Source organism: Pogona vitticeps, chromosome 10, assembly GCF_051106095.1.
Source record: "Pogona vitticeps strain Pit_001003342236 chromosome 10, PviZW2.1, whole genome shotgun sequence".
Taxonomy (NCBI): Eukaryota; Metazoa; Chordata; class Lepidosauria; order Squamata; family Agamidae; genus Pogona; species Pogona vitticeps.
In genome coordinates, this window is record NC_135792.1 from 2680308 (window position 1) to 2708245 (window position 27938).

A 27938-nucleotide genomic window follows, 5' to 3' on the forward strand; every position below is an offset into this window, starting at 1 on the left:
TCCCTCCGGCTGCTCATTGGGCAGCGCTCGGCCTCTCTGGGGCTGAGCGGCGTCAAAGTTATCCAATAGAAGGGCGGCTTGGCTTCCTGGCGGCCCCGCCCTTCCTCTGCGAAGAAGATCAAAGGCGTTTCTCTGAAAGGGGAGGGGGGCGTGGTCTGGAACGTCCGGGCGGGGGGGGAAAGCGCGAACGTTCGGAGGGGCGGGCGAACGTTCGAAAGGGGCGGGGCCCGGCGCGGGTTGTAGCCACTGAGGGTGTCGCAACGTTCCAAGCGCGCGGGAACAGAAAAGCGGAGCCTCTTCCGTCTGAACCCGCCGCGGGCCGGGCGGGTCGATGGAACGGGAGGCGATCCAGCGTTTGGCGTCCAAGCTGGGCGTCACCGCGCCCGGAGCGATCAGGTAAGGCGAGGGAACGGGTGGCGAATCCCGGCTGGTGGAGGATCCGGGTTCAGATCAAGGGTCAGGAATGCCTGGCTTGCTTTCAGACGCGGCACTCCAACGCCCATCGTCCCCAGATGATGCAGCGGCTGGAGAGATGGGAGTTGGAGTCCAGCAATATTGAGAGAGCGCTTTGCAGCTCAGTCCGGTCTTCTGCTTCCTGCTCGCCCTGGGGGTGATTACTAGGAAAGCTCTTGCATAAGGCCTTCTTTGCTCTTAAGCAAAGCCTTGGCTGCTGGTATTTGGAGATAGGCTGCCCCTATCCGCGGAGGCTCTGCCTAATTGATCTGAACAAACAGGGTGTTGCTAAAGAACCTTGGTTTTAGGTCATCACGAAGAAGAGTGTGGGCGGTGTATTGATTCGTATGGCCTCTAATGCTTAAAAATAGATTTTTAAAGCTGACTTTTAGAGTGCTTTTTTTATTCCATTTTAAAGAGCCTTCGTGTTTGAAATGGGATTTTAAATTGTTGGTTAGTCTCTTTCCAAAAAAATGTTTGGTTTCTGTGTTGTACATCATTTTAGGTACCCTTAGGAAGAGTGAATCAACGCTCTTGATCAATAAATGACTAAGCGCAGGTGCTGTTCAGCTAACGCGCCCCCGAGAGAGCAGATTTTAACGGCCTCTTCTCTTTATGGATCAACAGAAAAGCCGAGGAATTCCTGCGTCTGGCTCAAGTGAAATGCGCTCCTTTGCTGCCTCAGATGACCGCTACGAGTAATGCTGTGATCTGCCTTGACTTGGCCGCTGCCTTTACCAAGAACCCGGTGGACAAAGTAAAATTGCCTTTAAATAACCTTTCTTCTTCATCGTAACCAAATTTCGGCCTTCAACAGAAGGACCTTTCTGCACCTCTAAGATAGTTAACAAATCTTTGGTGAATTTTCCGGGTTCCCTGATTTTTTTCCCCTTTTAACCGTTCCTTCCACCTTTCCCACACAAAAATAGGAAAACATTTATGGAGTTGGGTTCCTGGAAGCTCCACCTGATATGACTGATAGGAAGGACCATGAGGATTGTAGTCTAAGTATTTTGAGAGCCAAAGGCTCTTAGGCAGTGCTCCAGTCCCTCATTATCCCCACCACCACCGCTCCTTGCTTGCAAAAAAAGAAAAGAAAGAAATCACCATAAAAGTTAGCCTATAAAAATGACTTCTTGTGTGTATTCCTCTGGTTCCAACAAATTTCGTGACATTTCCCTTCTTGGAAGAGAGATTTATACTTATGCTTTTGCAACTAGGAAAAATGGCCATTTCTAGTTCTGGAGGAGAAAGGGGCATTAATTGTTTCTTATGCTTTTTCCACTGCAGCCTTACTTGGTGAGGCTCTCCGGTTTAAACAAGACCACGTACCAGAGCTGCTTGAAGACTTTCGAAAGCCTGCTGGACTTGGGTTCGAATGTTGGCATCCGAGAATTGGCCGTCCAGTTCTGCTGCCTGGAGGCCGTGAACATGGCGCTGAAAATCCTGAAGAGGTAGGCTGTTTCCGGAGGTGGCTTTCTTTTTGCCTAGATTTGCTTCTTGCGGTTCACAAATACAGGTGAGATCAGAGCTGCTCCGCTGGGTGCCAGTATCACTATTTATACAGTGGTGCCTCGCTTGACAATGCTAATTTGTTCCAGTGAAATCGCTGTAGAGCGAAAACATCATCAAATGAAATAAAGAAACCCATTGAAATGCATTGAAAACCATTCAATGCATTCCAATGGGTTGAATACTTGCTCGTCCAGTGAAGATCCTCCATAGGGTGGCCATTTTCGGTGCCTGTAAAGTGAGGAATCTGTCCTAGAAAACAGTGGGGGGGCATTGTCTTCAGCCGGCGGCCATTTTGAAACCCGACGATCAGATGTCCCAAAGCAGGGAACCGATCATTGCTAAGCGAAATTCCCCCATTTAAAACATCGTTTTGCGATTGCAAAAATGTCGACGTAATGCGGATTCGGCATAGAGCAGGGTAATCGTCCAGCGGGGCAGGACTGTAAAGAGATATAAATTTGTTGTGTAATCCCATCCTAATGTCAGAGGAAGGAGTCTTGTCCACGAAAGCTCACGTTGAAATTAAAATCATCAGCCTTTAATGTGCCATAACATTTTTGTCTTCTTCATTTTTCTTTTGTGTTTTGTCTGATATATTGAAATAGTGATCACCAAAAAAATCGTGGATTTCTTGTTTCAGGTATAAAGCCAGCTTGCCAGAATCTCAGCAGATGGATCTAGACTTATCCAAACCGTTATTCGCTACTGCAGCACTGTTTACGGCTTGTAGGTAAGGTGGTCTGTAACCTGTGCTCTACCTGAAGTGTAGCCTATGGAAAGTTCTTACCTGCCGCAGGCTAACAGGTGTTTGAAAGCCCAAATCCATGGCAGGATTTTAGCACCCTGGTTTGGCCAGATTTGGGTGGGTGGTGGAGATGGTTTTGAATAATAGCATCTTCTCTACATGGCTAACTTGATAGCTCAGTGGTTTAGGTGGAGCCAGAGAGTGGGAGTTTGATTCCCCCATGGGGCCTCCTGGGAGAAGAGCCAGCCTGGGTGGCCTTGGGCCAGCTGAACAGTCACAGGGATTCCCCCCCCCCCGAGAAGAAGGGAATTGGAAACCTCTAAAAAGGGCCACCATACATCAGAATTGGCACATGATTATTATGTACGTGGCTACATGTTACATAAGATGACCCTTCTCAAAGGTAGTTTCCCCCCCCCCTTGGTTTGGCAGGTGTTTGAAACTTAAAGTGGATAAAAACAAGATGGCGGCTGCCTCTGGGGTGAAGAAAACCATCTTTTACCGTCTTCACAGCCAGCTAGAGAAGATCAGCCAGCAAATCAGTCGTATGTATTTTCTAATTGCCTTCTCAGCCTCGTTTCCCCACTTTTAGTGTGGTCCAGCAACGAACTATAACTTCCAGCATGGGGATCTGTCGTTTCATCTTATCAGCTTCCTCTGAGCCACAGAACCCACCGACGGACTTTGGGGCCTGGCCTACCTCTCTGGACCGTTGTGAGGTCCATCAGAGGAAGACAGGGCCCACTGCTCATAGAAGGTTTTAACTTTCACCCCCACTCCACCCCACAGGTATATCAGATGCAGTAAAAATGATTTGTCCCGTTTCTCTTCCACCTTCTGGTGTGTTCAGCTCTCCTCTTCCCCCACTTGCTTCTCACAACAAGCCTGTGCGGTAGATCGGGCTGAACACGAGACCAGCCTTCTCGGTTTTGTAGTTGGATGGACCTCTGAACCCCCAGATATCCTGTGTCTTTTCCCCGAGGAGTAAAGACGGCTGTATTCTACTGCCTCCTCTGCTGTCGAATTAAGTCTCTGTTGCAATAAAAGCTTTATATTTGTTTCTTTCAAAGGAGACAGCAGTCATTCGGGAGAGGAGACCCCTAAAACCCAGAAGACTTTGACTGGATGTCTCGAAAAGGAAGAAGGTAGGTGGGATTTGGCCCAACTCGCCCCCCTGTCATCGTGTGCGCGTGCGCAGGGCATGATTTCTAACCTTCCAGCCTGTTTTCTGCTCAGAAAACTCAGTGTGATCCTATAGTGTCTGTGAATCCCACCATGTATTTTCTCTGTACGTTTTTAAATTGCTGTTCATAGAAGGCAGCCCTTAACTGACCCACAGTTGGATCTAAACCTCTAAGGGGGCCCTGAGGTTTGTGTGGCCGTGAGAGAAGTTTTTGTGGGGTGGGGGGAGACGCAGAGCAGGCACTGAGTTAAATCAGGGCGAGCAGAGTTCTAGATACAATTGGACCACATCTCCCATCAGCGCTAGCCAGCCCAGTCAGTAGTGAAGAATGTTGGGCATTGGAGTCCTTCATCATCTGGAGAAGGTGCTCTTTGCCCACTCCTTCATTAAATGCTGGAATGGGAATTGATTTGAATGTCACCCCATCTGTACTGAGGAAATGCCAGCCACCCACCGGCAGTGTTTTTATTATTAATAATAGCAAGGAAGAGACATTCACCCAGTCCGTAGGATTCATGTTTAGCTCTTGTTATCAGAAGGAGCCTTTCTTGCAGAAAAAAAGAACTGCTCCCTCTCTCGGGTGGTATTTCCTATTCACGTTAGGGTTAATCTGGATTCTTTGAGCCCTTGTGCAAAGCTACGCTGCTGTGGTTTTCCGTTGAGGGCTCCAGGGCATGATGGTGAGGGCTCGTAGGAAGCAGCGACCTTCTGGAAGTTAAGCTGGTCCCAGGGTGGTCAGACTCTGGAGGAGAGGCTGTGTGGAAAGCCACATCTACACCGCGGAATGAAGCAGTCTGTAGTGGTTCAGATGCAGGGTGGGCACCTTGCAGGATCCTAAATCCCATCAGCCCCAGCCAAGACTACAGAAAGATGGGAGATGTTGTCCAGCATTTGCAGACTATAGTTTTCACATATACCCCATTATTGAGGCCTCTTAAATTCTCAATTTAGAATTGCTCCCCCCTCCCAACAGGTCCTGAGGCAGAGGCGGTTGTTCCTCGCAAGCGGCCGAGAAGCGAAACCGAAGCGAAAGAAGAGTACGAAGAATGGAAAAGGAGGATATTGGAAAACGCTGCAAAGTCGCAACGGGAGAGTGCTTGATCTGAGTGCCCCCAAACGAGGAACGAATCTCTCCAGGCTTTTTAACTTGAAGGATAATTTTTAGCTCATGATTGTTTTTTAAACTTCATTCAGACACTAGGCTGTGTTTTTATTCGCCAGGATGATTCTGCGATAGAGCCTATGAGATGGTTTTGCAGAGTGCTGGGTCTCAGTCATGAGGACTAGCCACTCAAATATGAATTCCCTAGAGTCGCTGCCTTGACACAGATGCCCTCTGAAGCAGTTTTAAAAGACAGAATTTCAGCTGTATCCATCTGGCCTTTTAATAAATTTGGGCCATATTTTAAGCCTCAAGTGTTTTTAAGGTTAGCTTCTGGCATAGGATGCTTTTTAAAAATTCCACTTCATGCAAGACGTTGGTGCTGAAACATAAATAAATATTTTTATTTCTCCGTTCTTGTTTCTCATTTTTGCATTGTTTTGCAACTACCAATTCAATACTAAAGCCGGAGTTGCTGTAGCAACCTTACTACTGATCCAGAATCACTATTCTCCAAATCAGCTTAAATAACTAATTCATCACTCAGCTACCAATAAAAGGAAAAGTGCCAATGTTTTTCTAGCCTGGAGGTCAACGAATTATACTGGTGGTAGTAACTCATAACTGATTGAGCGGTACTGTACCCCAAAGTGCAACAAACCCTTGAAAGCAATTGACCACACTCAGGGGTACTGCTGTCATCAGTGCTTGTGAACAACGATGAGGGTTCCCCCAGCCTATGGGGGGGGGGTTTGCCACTTTAAAACGCGTGGACAAGTGAGGAGAAAAGGCAGGAATATAGCGTGAAACGACAGCCACAGCAGGGAAACGAAACCCAGTCAAATGCAAAGGCTTAGCAAGGCAAATGCCCCTCACACCCAATTCTGTTCAGCCCCTTCCGCCTATCTTTCAAAGCAAAAATGCTGCAATTACAAAATATTTCACACAGTCCTGGCAACAAGATTTTCTTATTTAACTACGTGAAAGCCCCCCCCCCCCCCCGCGCGCACCCAGAGGTTCTCAAACAGGATTTATGTCCTTAGAAGAAGCTCGGAAAAGGGAATCTCCAACAACTGACATATCATTAGAGAATTAAAAGTACGTTCAAGAGGCCTTCATTCAGGTTTTTCTAGACCTCCTTAACTCTTCTTGCCCACATTTTCTTTTCTGACAGAACATTCTCTTCTATCCTACTAGTCTGGGAAAACAGAAACTTAAGCCCACAGTGGCTGTGTGACCTAAGACGAAGACGGCATTCTTATTGTCCAATGTGCAGAAAAGGGGCTCTTCCTTGAAATCGCCAAGTCTTTTGCGTTTTTGCTTCTTCAGCAGGTTACGCAGGATTCTCGGACATGCTTGGGAACCTTCTTAACCTGTTGGCCGCAGCAACCACGTAAAAATGCTTCTGCAAGGTAAATGGAAACATTGAAATGAGCGCCGGTGCAACATTGCAGGAAACAGTGATAATCCGGTCTTTAGTGGCTAAATCTTTTCCCCCTCCAGCTGTGCAGAAGCTGACTCAAATGTAGAACCGGGAAACTGGCTATTTTGGATTGTGACTCTCAGAATCGGCATGGCCCATTTTCCAAACATTTGGGGTGGCAGATGAATTTTAGCTCCCTACTGCAGCAGCAATAATAAAAGGAGTCAGACTGAAGGTCATCTTGTGGCTTGTCCCATTGAATCACGTAGGTTGACCCTGGAGTCTGTGATCGGTACTCATAAATCCGCTCCCCCAAACAAAAAAACTCCATGTCTGGTTTTCTCTTTAATATTCTTTGTCAGCAACCTAATTTGGGGGTAGGGGATTTTTGTTTTTTAGCAACTGAGAGTTAGAAATATTTTCTGATCTACTGCAACCCATCTAGAGATCTACCAGGGAGTCTTGATCTACAGTATATCTACTGTCTGATCCACACACGTGTTTAAAAAAAAAAAACCAAGAAGAGGCAACAGCACCTTGAACTGCTCTCAGAAAAGAACTTGGAAATCCACAGAGTGCTCACCTTCCACTTCCGTTGGGCCATATAACGCCGTAGCAGGAGCTGAGACTTCAACCGGGCCCTGGATTTCTGGGCTTTGGCAGGTAAGTCCATCAGCCATTCATGTTTAAGGCAATTGGCTGCGCTCATTCTGCCACTGAGGGGAGCAAGGAAGAAAGAGAACTTGTGAACAGGCAACTTGGCCAACCAAATTATGGCTCCTTTATTTCACGAACACCCTCTGAGTCTTGACGGCATCTTGGACCAAACAAGAACTCTTGACTGCCAGTCTTGGGATTGCTCTGGATGCCGACAATATTGGACAGATCTGGATAATTTGCATAGGGTCCAACAAGACACTTAAGGGAATACGTATGCTCTCCAGTTGGGCATTTCCCCCCCTCCCATAATGCATTTCCTTCAAAACCACATGCCACAGCAATCCAATGAAGCCAGTGCTTGCCTTCCAGTGACCAATCAGAAACAAAGCATAACTTGGATGCAAAGTACAGAGGTGAGGAAATGCAGGTGCTGTGACAAGCAGATATTTTTCTCCACTCAAGGAAGGACCGTTTATAGATACATCCTAAGCATGTCTTCAAGCTTGGTCCAAAGAAGGTCAAGGGCAGGAGCCATGAACGAGAGGGGCGCATGGGACATGAAGTCCCTGTAAAGTCCCGCTCAGAGACCGTTGGTAATGGTGTGGCTTAAAAAAATCTTGTAAATAAAATATAATAAATCAATCAATCACTGCCCAAAGTGGATTATGCTTCAACTTGATTTGAAACAAAAGAAAGGTACCTTTTCTCCTTTATGAGAAGTCTGGACACGAAGTCTTTTGCCTCTTGTGAGACTTGCTCAAAGGCTTCTGCATCAAAATCCCAGTTGCAATTGACAATGTAATTCATGGTCTCGGCGTCGGTTTCCCCCAGAAAAGGGGATAAGCCACTGATCCTAAAAAGGAAAAAAAAACAGACCAAAGAAATTTAAAAGAAAAATTAAAGCTAGTTATAAAGTCCCTAAAAAGAGCACAAAAACTGGGTAGAAAAACATTTGAAATGAGAAGACAAGCATAAATGGTGTTTTGTTAAAAGAACAGGGACGTGGTGGCGGTGCGGGCTAAACCGCAGAAGCCTGTGCTGCAGGGTCAGAAGACCAAGCAGTCGTAAGATCGAATCCACACAACGGAGTGAGCTCCCATTGCTTGTCCCAGCTCCCGCCAACCTAGCGGTTCAAAAGCATGCAAATGCAAGTAAATAAATAGGGACCACTTCAGTGGGAAGGTAACAGCGTTCCGTGTCTAAGTCTCACTGGCCAGGTGACCACGGAAGATTGTCTTCAGACGAAACGCTGGCTCTATGGCTTGGAAACGGGGATGAGCACCGCCCCCTAGAGTCGAACGTGACTGGACAAAAATGGTCAAGGGGAACCTTTACCTTTAAAAGAACATTGGATGATGGTCAAGGACTGTTTGGGAGAGGCAAGGAGTCTTCAGAAAGCAAAAAGGGGACAAGAGGCCTAAACGTTGGGAAGTGCTGGTTAAAACTAACTGGCTTTGTGGATTTTGGGGGCTTAAATTCCCAGAAAGCTCAGCCAGCACCAACAATAATCCGTGATTCTAAGAGACAACATTTCATTTATTGGGTGGGCCCACTGATACAAACCGCCTTCTTGAAGTCTTCTCCCAGTCTTGACACCTAAGATACAGGATTCCAGAACCAGTAGACACATTTCTACCATGTCATGTACCCTCTCGGCCTCATCCTGTCTTTTCCTCCTACCCCTGACTAGGGGCAGCCCAAAGCATTTGCTGCCTGAGTCAAAGAACAAAACGACAGGCCCTCAGACACAGTCCATGTACGGAAACTGACCGGATGAGGAGCTGAACCTTCTTCCGTGGGGTCCATCATGGCATCTCAGCCACCGGGCAAATTTAGGGGCACAGGAGAGGCGGTGTGGCAAAAGACACAACCTTCTTGTGGAGCCCCTCTTTTGATTTCTAACTTCCTGAAATCCTACATTTTGGCCTCATCATTTTCGCCCAGGTTGAGCCGACAATGATCTTTCCTCCACATCTCCTCAAAGTTTACTCACAGCATATAAGCTACGACGCCGACGCTCCACATATCGGTTGGAAACGATACAAAGTCATAGTTCACCACCTCGGGGGCCAAAAATTCGGGAGTGCCGAAATTCACTTTCAGCTTTTCACGGGGCTTGTACCTTCACCCGAAACGAGGGAAAGAGAGAGAGCAGATATGAACAATGCCGTAAAAGAAAATGTTATTTAAGTGGTAATTCGAATTTCTGGTATGGAGTTGGTGGGCTAGGGCTGAGGAAACCTGGGTTCAAAACCTTCCTCGGCCGTAGAAACTGGGCCGTTTGGGAGCAGCCCTGATAAAGCCACTTCTTAAATATCTCACATACCCTATAAGTTGCTGTAAATCAACTGCAACTTTAAGACACCTAATCGATAAAAGAAACTGGCGACCCCCCCCCCCAGTTAGCTGGGGATTTATTTAATGTCAATTCAGGACATGCTGGTGTGGGGATTCTGGTCATTGTAGTCCAAGAAGGTGACTCCCCCAAATTGAAACAGGCACACAAGCCATGCAGGGGGATGAGAGTGTCGTCAACCCACGAAAAAAAGGTTTATGTTTCCTTCCTTTTCCTTTCCGGTCTGTTATCTTTTTGAAAACTTCCTTTAAAAGCTAAAACAAACAATCTTCGTGGGAAGAAAGGCTTTACCTCCTTGCTAATCCAAAGTCAATTATTTTGATTTGGTTCCCTGTTCGATTCACACACAGTATATTCTCCGGCTGCAAAAGAAGAGAGCATGCTGAAAGCTAGATTTGAAATCTCATTCTGGCAACACCCTCAGTGCCTTGGAGGAATGATCGTATCTGTAAATTTATAAATAAACAAATAAACCCAGAGCCCACTTTTAATGGCATTACTTTTCATTATATTGTTCTCTCGCTTTCCAGTCAATTATTATTCAAAGTGGGCCATGCTGGACCTTTTTTTTCTTTTCTTAGTGTGTAAGTGCTATTTTTGACTATACAAACAACCGGGGCCACAATTTAAACACCAGGAATTAAAGGAAGAATTGTTTGAGGAAAGAGGAGACAAAGCAAAGCTTTCGAAATGTAATCTGGGTTGCGTTTTCCTTCATCCGATGGGTTCCACTCTGTTCCCATCTGATTTTTTAGTTCTATAGGAAGTCGGCTACAATTTCTCTCACCTTCAGATCCAGGTGAAGGATGTATTGTTGATGCAGGTAGTGGATTCCTTCACAGATCTGCTTGGTAAAAAGGATCGCATCCAGTTCGGTAAGGCTGTAGTTTTCATCTATGATCCGGTCAAACAGTTCACCACCATCAACACTGAAAACGTAAAATATTGAGAAGAAACAGGTAATCCTCTTATTAGCTCAAGAGCTGTCAGGTCCCTAATTCATCAAATCAGAGGCTCCAAATTTAGCTGGTTTTATTGCAAGGTTTAAATCAATATGTCATCAGAATGGAGCTACACAACCCTGTCCTGTGAACAGTTCACTCATACAAAAATTCTATGATGTTTTCATAATTTAAAAGTTCAAAGCTTATTTTTTTCCAAATTTCGTATTATATAGCAAATTTTACATTTCTGTGTTTATTTTTAATTTTAAACTCTCAATTAAATATATTGATGAAAAGGGGTTCAAAAGTGGTAAAGGAGATAATGGAACCAGTGCTCTGTCAAGATCAGCTTCCCACACTCTGGCACCCTCCTGATGTAATTAAACCCAAATTTTCGTTCTCCTTAGTCATTACAAGGACTTACTATTCCATGATTAATGTGACATTGTTCTTGGACTCGAAAGCATCATAAAGCTGGATCAAGTTGACGTGGTTGAGCTGGTTCATGATGTTGATCTCATTCTTCACCTCCTCCTGAAAGATAAAAAGTATCATGCCAGCCTCAGCAACAGTAGACAAACATTTCAGCACTTAACGACCCTCCTCATCTTAGAAATGCAGAACTGGAAGGGACTCAACAGATCATTGAGTTCAGCCCCTGTCCAAGAAGCACAGTGGGGAATTGAACTCCCAACCTCTGGCTCCAGAAGCTTAAACCACTAATCTATCCAGCAGTTTACTATTGGAGCTCAAGGGCACTGCCACCCCCTTTCACCAAAAATCCAGATGTGAAGACATTTTGCTATGGATGAGATTTTTGCTCCAATTGACCATCTTAGCATGGCATGATTATACAATAAAAAACAACAACAACAAATGCAGACCATTTTTAAAAAAATTGGTTGGTTATTCCTACCAAGAACATATCTACATTATAGTTATAGGTGGCTGACACCATTTTAACTGGTGGATGCTAGAAATGTCGTCTCCTTCAGAGACTTAGAAGTCCCTGCTAGAGAGCTTTGAATACAACAGAGATGGTAGGGACATCAAGCCCAATATTCTGTAAGACAAAGCCAATACAGTTAAAGCAACAGCATCTGCTTGAACTGTAATGTAGATACACACCCACACTATTAACACAACCAGGTCACTGAGAGATACATGGGTTCATGACCGTCCATCACTGGAACTGAAATGATGCTACTGCTCGAGATCCAGGACTGAGGCAGCCCTTCCTGTCTGCCAATCAGACTCAGTAAAGAAGAGGTTGCAGACCAATTACAAAACCAAACCAGCTAATCTGCAAGCTACAGGATGCGAGCAAAGCACCTGCTATGACAATCACACATAATCAGCCCTTAAGGAATCCCTTCTTCCAGCATCCGGTTATCTATGATATGGAAATGGGTCATCAGAAATAAATAAGAAGGATAGAACCTGGACTTAATATCCAACAAAGCATATTTGGGGCAATTTTTGGAAGTGTTCACTTCCTCTTCTCCCTCCATAATGCACAGCCTGATGAGGACAGCCACTGGACTCTAAAGCTGCCCCTGTGTCTATATGTGCGACTTAAGTAGCCGAATAAAAGTTATCAGTCACCCTTGTTTTTTAAACAAGAAGGAGGCATCTGCATGTTTGAGAAGCACCCAAGAAAGGGTTATTAAAAAATCAAGGGAACAGAGCCTGAAAGAAACAGCTGAATGGCAACTGAGCAGGTTCACAATCCACACAAAACAGAGAGACAGGATGAGGGAAATGGTGTGGAACCAAGTGGAAGAACTGACAGGGAAGGATAAGGAACCGGATGGAGCCTTGATCAGGGAGCAAGCTTTTTTCGGAGAGAGCTGGCATGTACTTTTAATTTTTAAGCGGATAAAATTACCCTTTCCTTGGCTGCTTTCACTTTGATGATTTTGGCCGCAAGACAGAGTCCGGTTGACTTTTCGGCGCACCTGTGGACTTGCCCGAAGCGCCCCCTGTCAAGAGAAGGAGAAGCCAAAGTCATCAGGCCCAAAGGGACGAGAGAGCTTAGGGGACGCCTCGCGGCCGACGCCTCCGGAGACCGACTATTCTTATCGTCAATTAAAAATAACCTGGTACAAAGCGAACGGAATCGGGAGGTCAGGAGTATCGGAGCTCCTCTTTCTCCCAGCTTAAGGGGGGATTAAGGTTGATCTTTCCAGCCAGTTGTTCGGTGCTTACGTTAAAATATTACACCCCCATTTGTGTTTGCTCCGTTTCACGTTGGAATGACGACTTGATGAAGGTCTGTGTTGGATTCCGTAATTGTACCCGCGCCGGCCGGGCTGCCCTTTAGCTGTGCATTTCTAAAACTGTCAGAGGGGATATTTCTGGCCTGAATTTGGGGTGGGGAAGTGAAATGGGGGTGGGAGACCTGGGCTACCCCCTCTTCAAGCTCCCTGCGGGGCAGATTAGGCCCATGGAGCCAAAGCCTCCCTCCTCCGATCTAAATAACAGGAAAGTCAATAACTTCTACATTACAACCTCTAGTTGACAGCCAATGTCAAGTCAACAATGAGATTGGAATTATGCAGCCTACACTCTTATTCAAGGCATGTTTGTTTACACAGAAGTCCCACCGTGTATTTTGGGATTTCCCCACCACAGGTAGGCACAGGACCATCCAAGCTCACCAGCTTTAAAAATATTTAAATAAGGCAGGATTTTGGCAAGGAACTGCCTGAAAAGTACGGGTTGTAATAAGGGGAAATTTATATTTATAACCTTCTTAAAGTGCTTTTAAACAGCTTTAAGTTGCATTATATATTTGTTGTTTCAATATGATTAATTTGAAAATATTGTGATTGACTTAAACATTTTGTAAGACATCTTGAATGCACTTCCTTCCTCCCTCCCTCCCGTCCGTCCATCCATCTGTCCATCCTTCCACCCACTTGTCTGTGCGAAAGGAGATGAAGGATTCAATAAACTGCTGTAGAGGGTGGGCATATGTTTAGATAGCTTTACAGGTCAAACGATACAGGAAAACATAAAAATGTTGTGTCAGAACACAAGATCAACCCATGTGGATTTGGAGAAAACCACAATTAGATTAGCACCCTTGTTATAAACAGAAGAAACGGATTATAACCCAGAGGAAAAAATGATGCCGAAGAATGTTTGTTAATCTTGAAGGTATCATAGTACTTTTATGTTTGCTGTTCACAAAGATACAGCGACTCTTTAACTCATGGTACAATTAAACTCACCCTCCCAAGACTTCATGATGGGATACTGAGTAACTGGCAGATATATCGGTTTGCTTAATGCTGACAATCCGATGATCAAAAGGAGCTGGAGGGGGTGGACTGTCGTCTGAAAGAGAAAAACCAATTAACAGTTGCCTTGATCGTCCTTTGTAGTAGGCCTCTCCGCTCTGTCTCTGTTTTCGACAGCTCCACTTTCCCAATGAGAATAAGAAAAGGTCACAATGAAATGATGGGTCTTCTCTTGAGGCTTAACCAATGGACACATTTTCCTTTAAAGGCCCCAAGTACCTTTTAAATGCAATGTGTATTTAATTATTTTTTAATATTTGAATAACTGCCTCTTTTTAGCTTTTAATGTTGCATTTTTAATAATGTAAACCACCTTTGGTCCTTTTTTTAGGAGAAAGGTGGGGTTAAGAACATTTTAAATAAATAAATTATAAATAAACACCTATATCTTCATCAGAACCCAAGGGCTGAAATCCTGTTGGCTAGTGTAGCAAGTCACCTTGGCGTAGACCCATTGAATCAGTGGAGATTGGGTGAGCTGACCCCTTCACCAGTTCCATCGATTCAAATAGGCCGACTCTAGTTGCAACTTACGACAATGAAGAAAGTCACAATTTGGAATCAATGGAACTTACTAAAGAGCCGACTCACCCAATCCTCTCCGATTCAATAGACTTACTCAAGGATGACTTGCTACCCTAAGCAACAGGATTCCAGCCAACGAATGGGGCTTGTGCTGGTCCCAATCCACCAGTCTTAGCACCATCGCTGTAGAAAAACTGTTTGTCAACATGAACACTGATCAGGGTTCATAGTTATCTAGTGAAGGAGATACAAAGAGGGCCGTGGTGACCCATCAAGAAAGTCCATGATGAAAATTCCACCTCTGGACATTACCTTTATTCAACAGGAGATTGGCAACTCCAGTGGTAGCCGTGTGACTGGGTGAATCTGTTCCAATCTTTTGCCTGGACTTTACCAGAACTCTCTTAAGGTGCTAAATCTGTTTTATGGATACGGTTCAGCACCCTGGACAGCTTTTGTAAAATTCAGACTTAAGTCCAGCGTGGCTGCACCACTAGGGATGTGATTTCCAGATTTTCTAGAGTGCAACTACCCTAGTTCTCCATTCTGGGAGTTCTGCCTATCTTACTGACATCTTACAAACCGGAAGCCTTTGACGCTTAGCTAGGACTAGCTCTTTGCCCAAGCTCCTTGCTTCAGAAAGAAAGCTCCCAGCTAGCACTGGGGCAGGAACAGGAAGCCTAGGCAGAGCTAGGCCCCACAGCCTTCCTGTTTAGGCCTTTCTCCCAGGTGAGCCACATTTCAGGTGTCCATAAGGGGGGGGGGAACAGAACTCCCAGAACAGAATGATGGTATTTGTAGTCCAAGAAAATCCAAAACTTCCATCTGTTCTCCCTCCTTAAAATCAGAGTCATCCACCTCCACTGTCTTAATTAAGACATCTCTTTTTTTAAAGAAAAGGTTCAACATGACAACCCCTTTGTCAAGTAAGGGGTGGGCAGGAAGGGGGTCTAGGAGGAGGTTTTAAAAAGTGAAAACAGACCATATCTTAGCGTCTTTATGTCTCCCCCTTTCCTGCTCCTCATGCTCGTTAGCCTGTTTAGGGATTGTTATGCAAAAAAAACAAAAAGGTCACTTTTTTGAGCTCCAGCTGTGATCCAGGCAGCTAGATCAGGTTCAAAAGGTGCTAAATCTGGAGCAGAAGCAGGAGCTAAAGGTGCTCAGATCCCAGGCAATGAATGACTTACCAATGATTAGCTCCTCCGGTTTGTCGGCTCCGAGGGCTGGAGCGTTTCCGGTGGGCTTCCCTGCCCCCTGATCCGATCTGCTCACTCGTCTTCCTGCGGGTTTGCTCCCCGATCCCATCATCCCCAACTTGACTTCTTCTGCAGACTCCTGGGGTCCCTCGGCGGATTCCTTAGGCCCTTTCGCAGCATTTGCTAGCTCTCTCCCAGAGTCCTCTGCTACCTTGCGCGGGCCTGATCCGGCTTTGCCTCCGATCCCTCCTTTCTCCTGGGGTGTCGCAAGTGGCCTCGGTGAGGGAGGGCCGTCTGGTTTGGGGGTCTGCTTTCCAGCAGGCTTGTCGGGAGGCCTCGCCCCTTTGCTTTCGTGACCTGGCTCAGTCCCGCTGCTTTTAGAGGCCTGCTTAGCTTTGCAAGGTTCTGGCAGATGTTTAGCTGTTTCGGCCACTGAAGGCGAAGGGAGAGGAGCCGGCAGCCCAACACCTTTACTGCCGCAGATGCCAACATTCCCCTCTTTGCTCTTAGATGTCTTGTCCTGAACTTCGCTCATTTGCACGTTAATTGAAAGCCTGCCAAGCAAACACAACCTTATCATTGCACACTTTATGGGAAGCCTTTTTAGCAACACAGCCCAGCTCACCATATTCACCTGGATCCAAATGCCAGTCACTATCATGTTGTCCCGTTGAATGAGCGCAAGTTGCCTAAGTGTTACTTACCCTGGATTAATTGATTCCATAGCTTGCTCTAGCTGGAAATGACAGCTGGAAATAGACTAGGACAAGAATCAGCTGGTAGCGCCATCCAGTTGGGCTTCTATTGACTGCCTAGAACGTCATCTCCACATCTGGCAACAGGGGGATAACTCCATTTGTCTTTACTTCAGCTACTAGAGGACTGCCCCTCGTAAAGCAGGATGCACGGCCCCTCTTTTGCCTATGGGTACCCATGCTCTCCACTGGACACAATTCCTATGAAACCTATTTTGGGAACCATCCCCTTATTTAAAGCAGTGAACATGAACGTGGATTTTATAATTTAGACATTGTATAATATAGTCCAGGGACATCTGGGGCTCCCTGCTTGCAACTACAATAAGTCCCCCATATCCGCAGGGGATTGGTTCCAAGTCCCCTTGCGGATGCCTGAAAAACACAGATTTTAGCAAACACTATTTTAATAGCAAATGCTATTGGCCAGTTCTGGCAACTTCATCTTTAGAAATATATATTTCCACGATTTTTCACTTAATGTTTTTAATATTTCCAGACCATGGATAAATTAATCAGTGGATACTGATTCTGTGGATACAGGGGATCCTACTGTATAGACATGATCCTTCTAGGCTCCATAAAAAAAAAATCAGTGCCCAAGAGATAAAAAAATAAAATAAAGGGAAGACATTTCTACCTTGTTCGTGTAACTTCCCCAGCAGGCTTTGAGGCAGATGGCTTGGCTTCCCTGGGGGGGCTCGCGAGTCGGGAGGAGATGCTTTTTTCACTTCCCTTTGATTTTGGGTTGATGTGTTTCAAAGGAAGTTCTTCCGGGCTTGGAGCAGTATCACCTGTCGGCGGGCTTTCTGTCGGGTTGCCACCGCTTGGGCCAGCAAGCAGCTTGTGGTTCTGGAGCGTGTCCGTTGGCTTCCGGCATCCCTTCGCGCTGTTTCCTGAACCAACCGTTTGCGCCTTTTCCAGCTGGGCCATCTTCTCTTGCGTACGGAAACTGGCGTCGGCTTTGGGAAGGACGGGGCCAGCCAAGTTCACCTTTTCACATCCCCCAGGACACTCATCCAGCTTGTTCTCCCTTTTGTTTTCTAGGGATGGAAATTTTATTAAATTGGGGGGGGGTATATTAATCGGGGGGGGGGATTAATAGGAGGAAAACAGGGATTAGTGGACCGGGGGCTCTCGCTTGTCCCCGTTCATTTATTCATGGCAGTTAATGGTATATCTTGTCCTCCTGTTGAGCTAAAAGTAGCTACAGCTCTCCCCTTCTCCACTGTGTCGCCCCAACGACCTTGCGAGGTAGGTTAGACAAAATAAAAAATAAAATGAGAGAGAGGCCACCCACTTCACCTTCCCAAGTTGCAGTTCAAAACACTCACTAAAAACAACACCCCCTAGCTCTTACGTATGTATTATGCCTGTTTGGTTTTCTTTGGCCAAGTTGGCATCACCTCTTGGCACGCCAAGGCATTTGTGGGGTCCATATGCCAGAGTCGGGGCTCACTTGGGGCTCCATCACCCTAAAAGCTTGCCACTATCCTGGCCCTTCTCGAAGTCACACTGCCACACACGTTCTCCAAAAGGCAGCTGTGCTCACCTCTTTCGCCGTGTCCAAGGGAAAAAAATGAACATAAAAACAGCAGCCAAAGCCCTGTGGCTCCTTAGAGCCTTGCAGATTGGCTTAAACGTGACTTTTCCTGGGTTATTGTTCACTTTCACACGTACAAGAAGTAAAATGTTGACCCACAGGTTTATAGACAAACACCTAACAATGCATATCAGTCACAAGCCTGTGGATACATATTGCACTCCCTACTGGTATATCCTAGACACAAGGATTAAATTTGATTCCATCAAATCAGCCCTGATTCGCGGAGACCCTTGCAGAGTTTCCTAGGTACAAAGAATTCAGAAATTATTTCCAGTCCCTCCTTACGGGGGCCCTCTGGGACCACCATGTCCTTGAGATAGCTTGGGCCCAAGCGGGTTAGGGCTGCGCAGGTTGTTTATTTACGCATCAAGAAATCTCTTAAACTACCTTCCGGAGGATTCTTGCCGTGTGCCTGGATCCCCTTGTTCGAAGGTGCATGCTTCCCCTTTGCACCTTTCTCGTCTGGCTTATCTTTTGTCTAAAAAACGAAAACAGAAAAACAGAAAAAGAAAGAAAAGTAAACAAATGACCCAGTGTGAGGAACTACAGTAGGACCACAGTCTCTGTGGAGGATCGGTTCCAACCCCCTGCAGATGTTGAAAAAAGCAGAATTATCAACCGCTGTACATTGCATGGTTTCTGGCTCCCTCCAATGGCCACTTCTGGTAAATACACCCTGGAAATAGTAATATGTATTTCTGAGGTTTTTTTCTTTAGTATTTTCAGGCAGCCACCAATTCCTCTCCCTCTGGGCCCAGTCTTGATCCTCGCCTAACAAAAACATGAAGCTTCCCATTCCTCCTCCTCGAGCTCTCGTTTCTGCTTTTCCAGAAGGAGCTAAACACAGACACGAACAGCCAGAAGCGGAAGGTGCCTGAAAGCTCAGTGGGGGAGCCCAATTTAGAAAGAATGGCGATCATTCAAACAGAATTGCTATTCATCTGTCATGAGAAAGACGACAGCAAGGCAACCCGTGTGCCTGCCTACCCAAACACAAGTATTTTATGATGATGGGAAATGTCAAGGCTCTGACCGTTTGCCTCTCTGACCCGCCTTGGAGCTTAGACGGTCAGGGCGGATGCAGGTCAAATGGTACCTGGAAGGCCTTCTGAAATCCTTTTGTCTCAGCAACGGATGCTGCCTTCAAACAAAGACTGTAAAGCACCAAGAGATGCAGACGCAGCCTTGTGGAAACCCATGCACTTACCACTGATCTGCATCTCCACCCTCTCCTCCATTCAGATGTTCGCTTTCTGATTTCGCAGATTGTTGGCGATTTCAGCTTTGTGCGCTTGCTCGGTTTGAGCTTATCGGCCCTTCCCAAGCGATGAGAGACCCACCACGGCACACGGCCAAAAGGGCCATGTCGCAGGGCGCATTTCTTGAACCCTTTCTCCATCAACTGATAAAGACCTGTCAGCTTGGATGGGAAATGCGGTGACACAGTTCAGCCCGGGATCGGGTAACACCTGAGCAACTGTATCGGTTTTTCACTCTAGAAATAAGAAAGTGACTTCTTCGACATTGTAATGACGAATCTCAGTGGACTCCTTTTCCAACTTTGGAAGAAGCAACGAGGATGAATCATTTCTAAAAAGCAAGTCATTACATTATGAGTAGCATATTCTCACGGCTTCCTCGAGCTTAGGGTTGATAAGAAAAAGACCAAGAGTGGGAAATCAGTGGCCTTCCAGATGTTGACTGAGCACAAGGCTCATCATCCTCAACCACCAGCCACGCTGGCTGGGGCTGATGGAAGTTGGTCTAGGAATACCCTGTTTCCCCGAAAACAAGACCTAACCTGAAAATAAGCCCTAATATGATTTTTCAGGATGCTCGTAATATAAACCCTACCCCAAAAATAAGCCCTAGTTAAGTGAAAGCCTGCCCTCCACCATTGTGCATCAACCAGAAGATGACATGACTGTATTTGAATAAATGCAGATCGTTGTATATATAAAAAATATAAAACATCCCCTGAAAATAAGCCCTACTGAATTTTTTGGAGCAAAAATTAATACAAGACCCTGTCTTATTTTGCGGGGGAACACGGTATCTGGAGGACAACAAATTCTTAACCCCTGATATAGAAGACAAAACGAGGCAAGGCAGTAGGTATTATATGAACCAAAGATATATTATTTGAGTGGAAGAAGTGAAGATCTTGAAGTCGGGAACAAGAGGAAGAACGTACCTCTTCCGGGATTTCCGCAGCGCTCCCTTTGCGTGAAGGGACGTGACCCTTCAGAATGAAATCTACCACTTTGGAGTTCTTGAAAGTTTCTCCCAAGTATTTCACAACCTTATCCACCGAGTCTACCATCTTCTCCATCTTCTCAATCCGTTCCCTGTACTTGGAAGCATCTTGTTGGGTTGCTTTCACCAGCTTTAAGATCTCAGCACATAGGCTTTGGGTGTCCATTGGAGGCCCCCCGCGGTCCTCTTTCCAGCCTCTTTTCTCTCCGCTGGTTTGGTCCGCAGGTTCTGGCGAAACCATGAGCTTGGAAAGGCCTTTCTCCAGGTCACCGATGCCTTGGTTCACCTCTTGAAGCTTTCCCGTCAGATCTTCCTGGCAATTTAACAGCTTGTCTACCTTTTCGTTCAGAAGGTTCAGCTTCCTGTCCATCGTGCTCAAACTGTTTCCTCTCACAACCCGTGACCTATTGACAGAAGTTTCTTCAGGCTGCAGAGGAGTTTCCGACATTTTGATGAGGAAAAAAAAATAAGATGTTGGCTGCCCACGACTTGTGGAAACTACACCTCTCTCAGAATTTCCATCTCACTTGGGCAGGGAGAGAAAATTCTAGAACACCCTGCCAACCCGGCATCTATTTGCTGCTATGTAAAGCATGTCTCTCTTGGCATTGTGTGTTTTGTCAGTGCATAATAAGGAGAGCAATGGGTTTCAAGATTCCCCCTGCCCAACGCCACTGGCCTCCTGGACGTCACAGAGCCATTTAAAATTCTTTCCTTGAGAGGCTGTTGATAACCAAGCATCTCCGGAATGGGCACCCGGGGTGTCAAAGACATCCGCCCACCCAGAGAAAAGGAAATGAAGAAATGTGATTGGGCTTTTTTTCCCCCCGTCCCCCACTCAGTGTGTAAAGCTCTTTGTATCAAAACTCCGTCTCACATTCTAGTTCTTTTTGCCACGAGAAAGAAGACAGAAAAAAACAGGGCCGGGCGCAATGTGAAAAGGCCTGAAAACACAACTCAAACACAACGGCCAACAGACATCCTTGACGCTGGCCGGCAGTTGGGGTTTTAAAAATAGAAGGCCACGACAAAGATATCGAGTACCTCTCTAGGGCCGGCATACCTCTGTCAACTGAAACAACTCAAACGACATTCCTCCTTTTGTGTGAACAGGGCCTCCAGTGTATAAACAAAACACAAAAATAAACCAATGCATAATAAATATGAGACGTCTAAACTGTTTCCATCGTTAACAGCAAAATGAATGGTCCCACTGTCGTCTTCATCTTTTTTTTTTTTTTAAAGGAGAAAGAAGAAGGGTTTTCTTGTCAGGCAGTTTTGTTTTTTCTAGAGATTATTTTCCAGAGGAAATGGGTACTAATGACATCTCTGTGAAGATTCTCAGTCCTCCAGGTGAGGTTCTCTGGAAGTTGAGTCCTGGCCACTGGACTTCTTCCTGGTTAGGTTGAAACGTCTGGCTTCTTTATTCGCGTGGGTACCGACTCTCCTCAGTCTGAAGAAGCTGCTTGGAGGAGGAACCAAACGTTTCAACCTAACAAGGAAGAAGTCCAGTGGCCAGGACTCAACTTCCAGATGGTACTAATGATGTTTGCAGAAACACCCGAAAAGGGGTCTCTTAGGTCTGCATTCACATGAACAAAGTCAACAAAAGCAGGTAGACAGAAACTGTTCTGGAAGTTGTGCTTGGAAGCTTGGCATTTTATACTTTTTGGGCTTGCAACACCCAGAATCCACCAACTGGCATGCTGGCTGATGGATCCAGGGGTTTGTAGTCGAGAATATCTGCACACATCTCCCATTTAGTCTTGTGCTTGGCATGGATTCTAATTTGGATTAAAGCCTCCACAGCTGGACATTTTAAACGGTTTTACTGATTCTTTTTTCCCCCTGACAGTTTTAATGGCTTTGGTGGTTGTGATTATACCAAGTTTTATCATTTGACCTGCTTTTCATCCCTATTGTAATTTGTTTTCAAGCTAACTAGATGGCTTTTGCCGATCACCTTGACTTCTACTTCTTAATGGAACGGTAGAGCACGAATTCCGTCCATCCACTCACTCGTCCGTCCATCCTTCAACCTATCTCCACTATCTATATCTTCTTAGCTTAAATAACCCTCTTTCTTGCAATGACCCTTTCCTGCAGCTTTCTCGCTAAGACCCGGAACAGCCACCTAAACAAAATTTAAGAGAATTTTAAAGAGCCACCCCAGCGTTTGCTTTCTGGCATGCTCCTCTGCCAACTTACATCTCCGTGACATTTCCATCTGACGTCATTCACACATACAGGAATAATTTATCGGCTGAGGAAAAAAGAGAAGCTGAACTGCAGCCATCCAGCTATAACAAGACGGAGAGGCAACAGTGAGCGCAAGCAAGGCAGAGGTTTCCATTAGGACTCTGCGCTGTTTCCTCAATCTGATTCATAGGCTAATTCAGGGCTTCCAAGTGTATCCCAGTTTGATCCAGAGTGATTTATGCCTCGTCCAGTTCCATTTATGGCCCACATCTCAAGTCCCTGTATAAACATCCCATTGATTTGCACCGGGAAGCCAAAACAGTGATCACAACTCCATTTTTGCACTCCTGTATACGAAATGTGGAGGCCTGACGGACTTTAAAAGAGGGTGGATTAATTTTGTCAGTTTTTTAAACCTTTCTACTGCATTGGGGGGCGGGGGACTGGAAATGTAATTCAGAAACAAACGGAGGAAAATTTTTAACCATTTGCGCTGGTTGAATGTAATAGGCACATTAAATGGAGCCTGATGTTATTTAAAAAACATGCAGTATTAAGCACACAAAAAGAAATATCACATGTATTTTCTGTTTTATTATTAAAAAGGAGTCAGAACTCTGTGTTCCTATCTGTGCTTCACGATGGAGCTCACAACCTGAAACATCTACACATATTTTTGGATTTCTGTACCCACTTCCCTTTTTTTAACCACCTGTCCGGATGGAGTGCTCAGCAGAACTCAAGAGCTTGTTCACTATCACAAAATTGTAGTCAATCTCAATAAAAGTTCTGCCTGCCTTCTGGATTGTGAAGTTTTAAGCCTTGTTCTTATCCATCAACACAACTACGCTGGCTTTTAAATTCGCACATCACTCAGTTCAGAATATGAAAGTTGCAACCCATCAAAGTATACAAATTGTTTTTCCCAGGGCATTTCAGAATTATTTTTCAAGGAAAAAAAACCCTAAATTAGCTTGTTCTTTGTTGGGGAAAACAATTGATAAGCAGAACCACACACATTCGGAGTTATTAAACATTTTAGTTAATTCGAGCAAGCCATTGTAACTATTATCTACTGCGTCTCAGTTCCATTTTAATAGCCCTCCGCTCTTCCCCAGGGAACATGGCCTGGTAAAACAATAGCCTGAGAAGTAAATCTGCCAAATTGTTATCAAGAAAAAAAAATCATAAGAGGAAATTCCTCTGCATGTCTACTTGAATTTTCTAAGAACAGAAACAGACTGCCCCGTCACAAATTCTGAAGAGAGGCATAAATTAAAGCAAAGCTTTACTTTCTAAGAAGATAACAACAAAGCACAAACAAATAATAAATGAGATCTATCCCGGAATCTGGACAAGCAGAGCGCTAGATCCTTTGTTTGAACAGTTCACTGGGCGTTGAAGACGAAACAGAATGCAGAAAACCAAAGTTTACATAAAACTGGCATTGAAAGCGTGAGGAAAGCCATGGTTTCCTTACCACAAAGTTCTTGATGTAACCAGAGACGCAAGATTCTCCTCCCATACTCAAACAAAATGTCTTGTGGAAGGCAGAACCTGGATGGAGCGTCCCCATGTTCCGCCTCCCTCTTGGCCTTGTTGGGCGGGGGGGAAAAATGCTGTGCCAGCCTGGAGCTTTGGACCCGAATGAAGGGCCTGACCCTCCTCCTGAGCCCTTCCAGAATAGGCATCCCGCCTTATCAGGGCAAAGGGGGGGGGGTGTTTGCAGGCATTTCAGCCACCGCTTTGTCTCCAAAGGTCCTGGCTTTTATCTGTATTCCTACAGCTCATTTCCTGAATCGCTGATAAGGGCTGAGCGGAGGTGCAAAACGGAGGATGGTCAAGTCACCCCTTCTTGTACAAGAAGTGGTGGTAACTTGGGCGTACAAAAGAAAGGGTCACCGCCACGTCCGGACACGAGGGCTAGCTTGGCTTAGTGGGACGCAGGTGGACCAAAGAAAGACCCTCGTGGAGATTGGCTGGCCCAATATTTTTTTGGGGGGGGGTGAGTCAGTTTCGGCCACATCTCCATCTTCCGTGTGCCCCCATCTCCCCTGAGGCCAGCAAATAGGGAGGGCGTGGAGAAGATGGGTTTTTTTTTCAAAGAATGTGAATGGATGCAAAACAGGTGCCTCACTTTTAGAGCCACGTAATTTCTCCCGAGTGGAGGTCTGCCTTTCCAACAGCGCACTCTCCCACCGCCCATGTTGTGTCCAACAGCAAAACAGAAACCTCGTGGAAGACCCCGTGCCAGGTCTCCGTGTGCAAAGAAAGAGAGTGTGGTGTATTGATTAGAGCAGGGGATAGGACTCGGGAGATCTAGATTCAAATCCCCATCTGGTCATGGAGTGTGCTGGGTAACCTTGGGCCAGTTATTCATACTCTCTTTGTCTCTCTCTCTCTCTGTGTCCACAAGCAGGGTGGTCGTGAAGAAAGTCTGGATATAAACCCACTGGAAGGTGGGATATAAATGCAATCAATAAATGTCCCAAATTAGGGCCGTCCTTGGTCGGAAGACTGTTTTTGCTTCAGTGTGTCAACATGCAGCACCACTGCCAAGACCGATGGCTGGAAGAGCGACAACACACTCACAGAGGCAAGTGTAACTTCCACCCCTCTTGCCAACTCTGGATGTGTCCCTTCCAGGCCAAAAATACTGCACATCCCAGATCCATTTGAAGAACTGCATCAATCCACTTTTTGAAGGTAAAGAAGCCTCAGAAGGGACGGCGAGAAGGGCCTTTGGGTTATCCCAAAAAATCATCCCAAAAATCATCAAGCCAGGGCAAACTCTTCCTTTCTGTGCTGAGAAAAAGCATGGTGTTTCTTTTTTAAATTAAAGTCTTCTCTATTTCTGTTTTGTTTGTGCAGACAATAAAATTCAGCCCTGTTAAATGGGCATCCATGATGCCTTTTGCATGATGCATTTCTTTTTTTTGACATCTAAGTGGTCACGATGATCATGACTGTACCTTATTTTAATACACCAGCATGCATGCATGGCAGGGCTTGGACAGAATGGCTTTCTCAGACTACACGTTCCAGAATCCCCAGCTGGCTAGGAAATTCTGGGAGACACAGTCCAAGAAAGTAACTTTTCAAAGCCTTGTTCTGTGATCCCTTCCAGATACTGTAAAAACAGACTGGAATCCCAAGGTCAAATAGACAACGGAAGAACCGAGGAACAGGCATATGTAGAAGTGAATGCAGGCCAAGGAAGTTACATATGCTTCAATGCTGATCAGAGGTAGAGCCAGGAAAAGTTACTTTTTGAATGACAGCTTCCAGAATCCTACAGGCTGCTGAAAGTGTCATGGGGTTTTTGATTAGAATAATATGTTTTCCCAGCTCTGCTGCCTTTCCTTTCCTGGTGAGTCTATATGGAAGCAAAACATAAACACAAGACTCCTGGCCGTGCAGAACTGATGCATTGCCGCTCCCAGAGAAATAATCCAGCCCACAGAAGAACACTATACAGATGTGAGAAACAACTGCATTTAGAGGGAGCAGCTGTTCGTTTCCCCGACACCAGGGTTCTTAAGCAGGCGGGCAAGATGTTAGCCAGAGAAGTTGGTGAGAAGCAAACCGGACAAGCTCAAACGGGTTCGCGTTAGGAAATTTGGCAGCCTGACTGGAACAAAGCAGGCTGGCCCTCCCATTAGCGACTCTAAATCCAGAACGGCCGTGTAAACAGACACCTTGCCCTCCGTTTGTCTCCAAATGGACATTCGTGGAGACAGTTCCTCCAGCCACCTGCTTCCGCCACCTTTTCGGCTTTCTCTCTCAAGGTCCTTCTGTTGCTCTGGATATTTCGCAGAGAGGTGTGGAGACAGAAGGCGACACTTGAGACCAGCATCTCTGTTAGTCTGGCTTTAGAAATACTTCCCATTCCTCAGTCCCCTGAGGCTGGCCGTCTCAATGAGAGAACGTCAAGACGTTGTTGTTGCTGTTTTGGAAACAACTCATGACTGTCAGGAGGAGCAAGTAAGTCCCTGCTTTCTCCCAGTGGTTCCTAAACCTAGCCCCCCCCCCAGATATTGGACTACAATTCCCAGCATGCCTGACCATGAGCGAGCCAGGCTAAGCGGGCATTCTTTGACAACATCCAGAGATCCAACACTGGGAATCGTGGCTCTAAACTATGGTTTGCCATCCTGTCTCAACTGCAAACATATGGCCAGCCTAATTATTTTACTGTAATTGGCAGACAATATCCAGCACCAGGGGTAGAGACAGTCATGCCAACAATCTGAACACACAGGAAAAAAAACAACGCAGTGGGACTTTTAAATGGAATGGTAGGTGATGGTTGCATTCAAAGACTGAAAATACATGGGAAAGAGAGAGACAGAGAGATGAAACTGCAAGAAGCATCAAAGCACAACCGGTCTACATGTTCCCCTGTCCAAGACAAATTGAGTTTTGGATTTATTCAGCTTGAATCCACTTGCAGACATAGGTGTTCTCCAGAGGGTATGTCTTTTTTTACTCCTTAAAGCTCCTCATACAGCCCAGTCATTTGTAACCTCTTGATTAGTGTTCTCGCTTTTCAAAACAGGCTTTTAAAATATACATTTTGCATTTCATAACACCTTGCCCTGGATGGATTTTGCTCTTTGCCGCTCAGGGAGCCTGTTTCAAATACTAATTATGTGACAGAGATAGAGCCGAGAAGAGTGGGTCCTATTTTCTCTTTTTTTCCCTATCCGTGGCTGTTTTGAGCACGACTAAATTTAAACCCTGGTTGAGCAAGGTTGCCATGGACGACATCCCAAGACAGATCAGAAAAGAAATCTCACAAATGAAAAGACAAGTTGGCTGCCCTTCATCAGAACCTACCCCATCATTCGTGGTCCATTCATTCACCAAAGTAGAGTTAGATACCAGCATATAGCAGTTCCCGGGAGTAGCTGTCGGGAGATGGCAAAGCCGGGTAGCTCACACCAGCCTGTGAAGAAAGGAGAGGGCCTTAAATCACAAAGGAGTGGAAGACGAAGAACGGGTGAACGAAGCTCTAATCAGAGAAACCAACGGCCAGGGATCTGGGAAGGTCTCCTGCAGGAGAGGCGTCGTCCAGCAGCCCTTGTTTCTCTGACTCAACGGTGGGACGCAAACGTATTTCAAGAGATGTGCCACTCCAAACGGATTAGAGGAAAAGGTCAGAGTGACACAGGTCTCCCTACCAGTAATTCGTGTTTATATTCCCTCCTGGTTTCTTTTCGCCAGAGGGAAGGGTGTCTTCGAAGGGTAGGGCAGCACCCGTTTTGAACGTGGCTCCAGCGTTTGCTCACAAGCGGGCACCCACCCCACCCACCCCCCTCCATGGCAATCGTGTCAATGAGAGGAGATTTCAAAGCGTTTCTGTCTGTTTTAAAAGGTGGAGGGCTGGAGAGAGAGACACACACAGGAATTCTCCCAGGTAGAAAGAGCCCTCTTGGCTGAAGCAGGAAGGATTACCAGGCCCATAACCTATAAATGTTTTCAATAATGCAATGAATAAACCTCTGAATCGGAGGTATATTTGGGGGTGCAGGACTGTAGGGCATGAATCCATATTCAGAAGAATGAAAGCGGGGTCCAGAAGAGGACGGCCAGCTTCCTACAGATTGAAGTGTGCAAAGTTATACACATTGCTTTCTAAAGCCCAGATAATATTGTTAAGGACAGGCCCTCCAGTTACCTTTCACAATCCTTACTGCCTGGACAACTGCCAAG

At 45.8% G+C, this 27938-nt stretch overlaps 2 protein-coding genes across 4 annotated transcripts; one reads left to right on the forward strand and one right to left on the reverse strand.

The window, feature by feature from the left end:
- The first annotated feature begins 212 nt into the window (after window positions 1-212).
- Window positions 213-5414, forward strand: ORC6 (origin recognition complex subunit 6). The gene is made up of 7 exons (XM_020788348.3): window positions 213-396; window positions 1081-1210; window positions 1744-1907; window positions 2609-2698; window positions 3146-3258; window positions 3784-3858; window positions 4870-5414. Exons 1-7 carry the CDS (start codon window positions 332-334, stop codon window positions 4995-4997), a joined length of 765 nt encoding a protein of 254 aa, XP_020644007.3. The 5' UTR covers window positions 213-331; the 3' UTR covers window positions 4998-5414.
- On the reverse strand, window positions 5375-27275 carry MYLK3 (myosin light chain kinase 3). Of its 3 annotated transcripts, none has more exons than XM_072980488.2 (13): window positions 27063-27275; window positions 18156-18246; window positions 16803-17205; window positions 15399-15961; window positions 13618-13723; window positions 12270-12363; window positions 10806-10915; window positions 10225-10366; window positions 9729-9799; window positions 9075-9203; window positions 7782-7934; window positions 7005-7137; window positions 5375-6403 (listed from the first exon to the last, which is right to left on the reverse strand). In XM_072980488.2, the coding sequence occupies exons 1-13, from the start codon at window positions 27111-27113 to the stop codon at window positions 6332-6334; spliced, it is 2118 nt and encodes a 705-aa protein (XP_072836589.2). In that variant the 5' UTR covers window positions 27114-27275; the 3' UTR covers window positions 5375-6331. The 3 variants fall into 3 exon arrangements, with proteins under 3 accessions (XP_072836589.2, XP_072836588.2, XP_072836587.2); XM_072980487.2 differs by lacking the exon at window positions 27063-27275 and adding an exon at window positions 23704-27050; XM_072980486.2 differs by lacking the exon at window positions 27063-27275 and adding an exon at window positions 19963-20681.
- Between the last annotated feature and the right edge of the window lie 663 nt (window positions 27276-27938).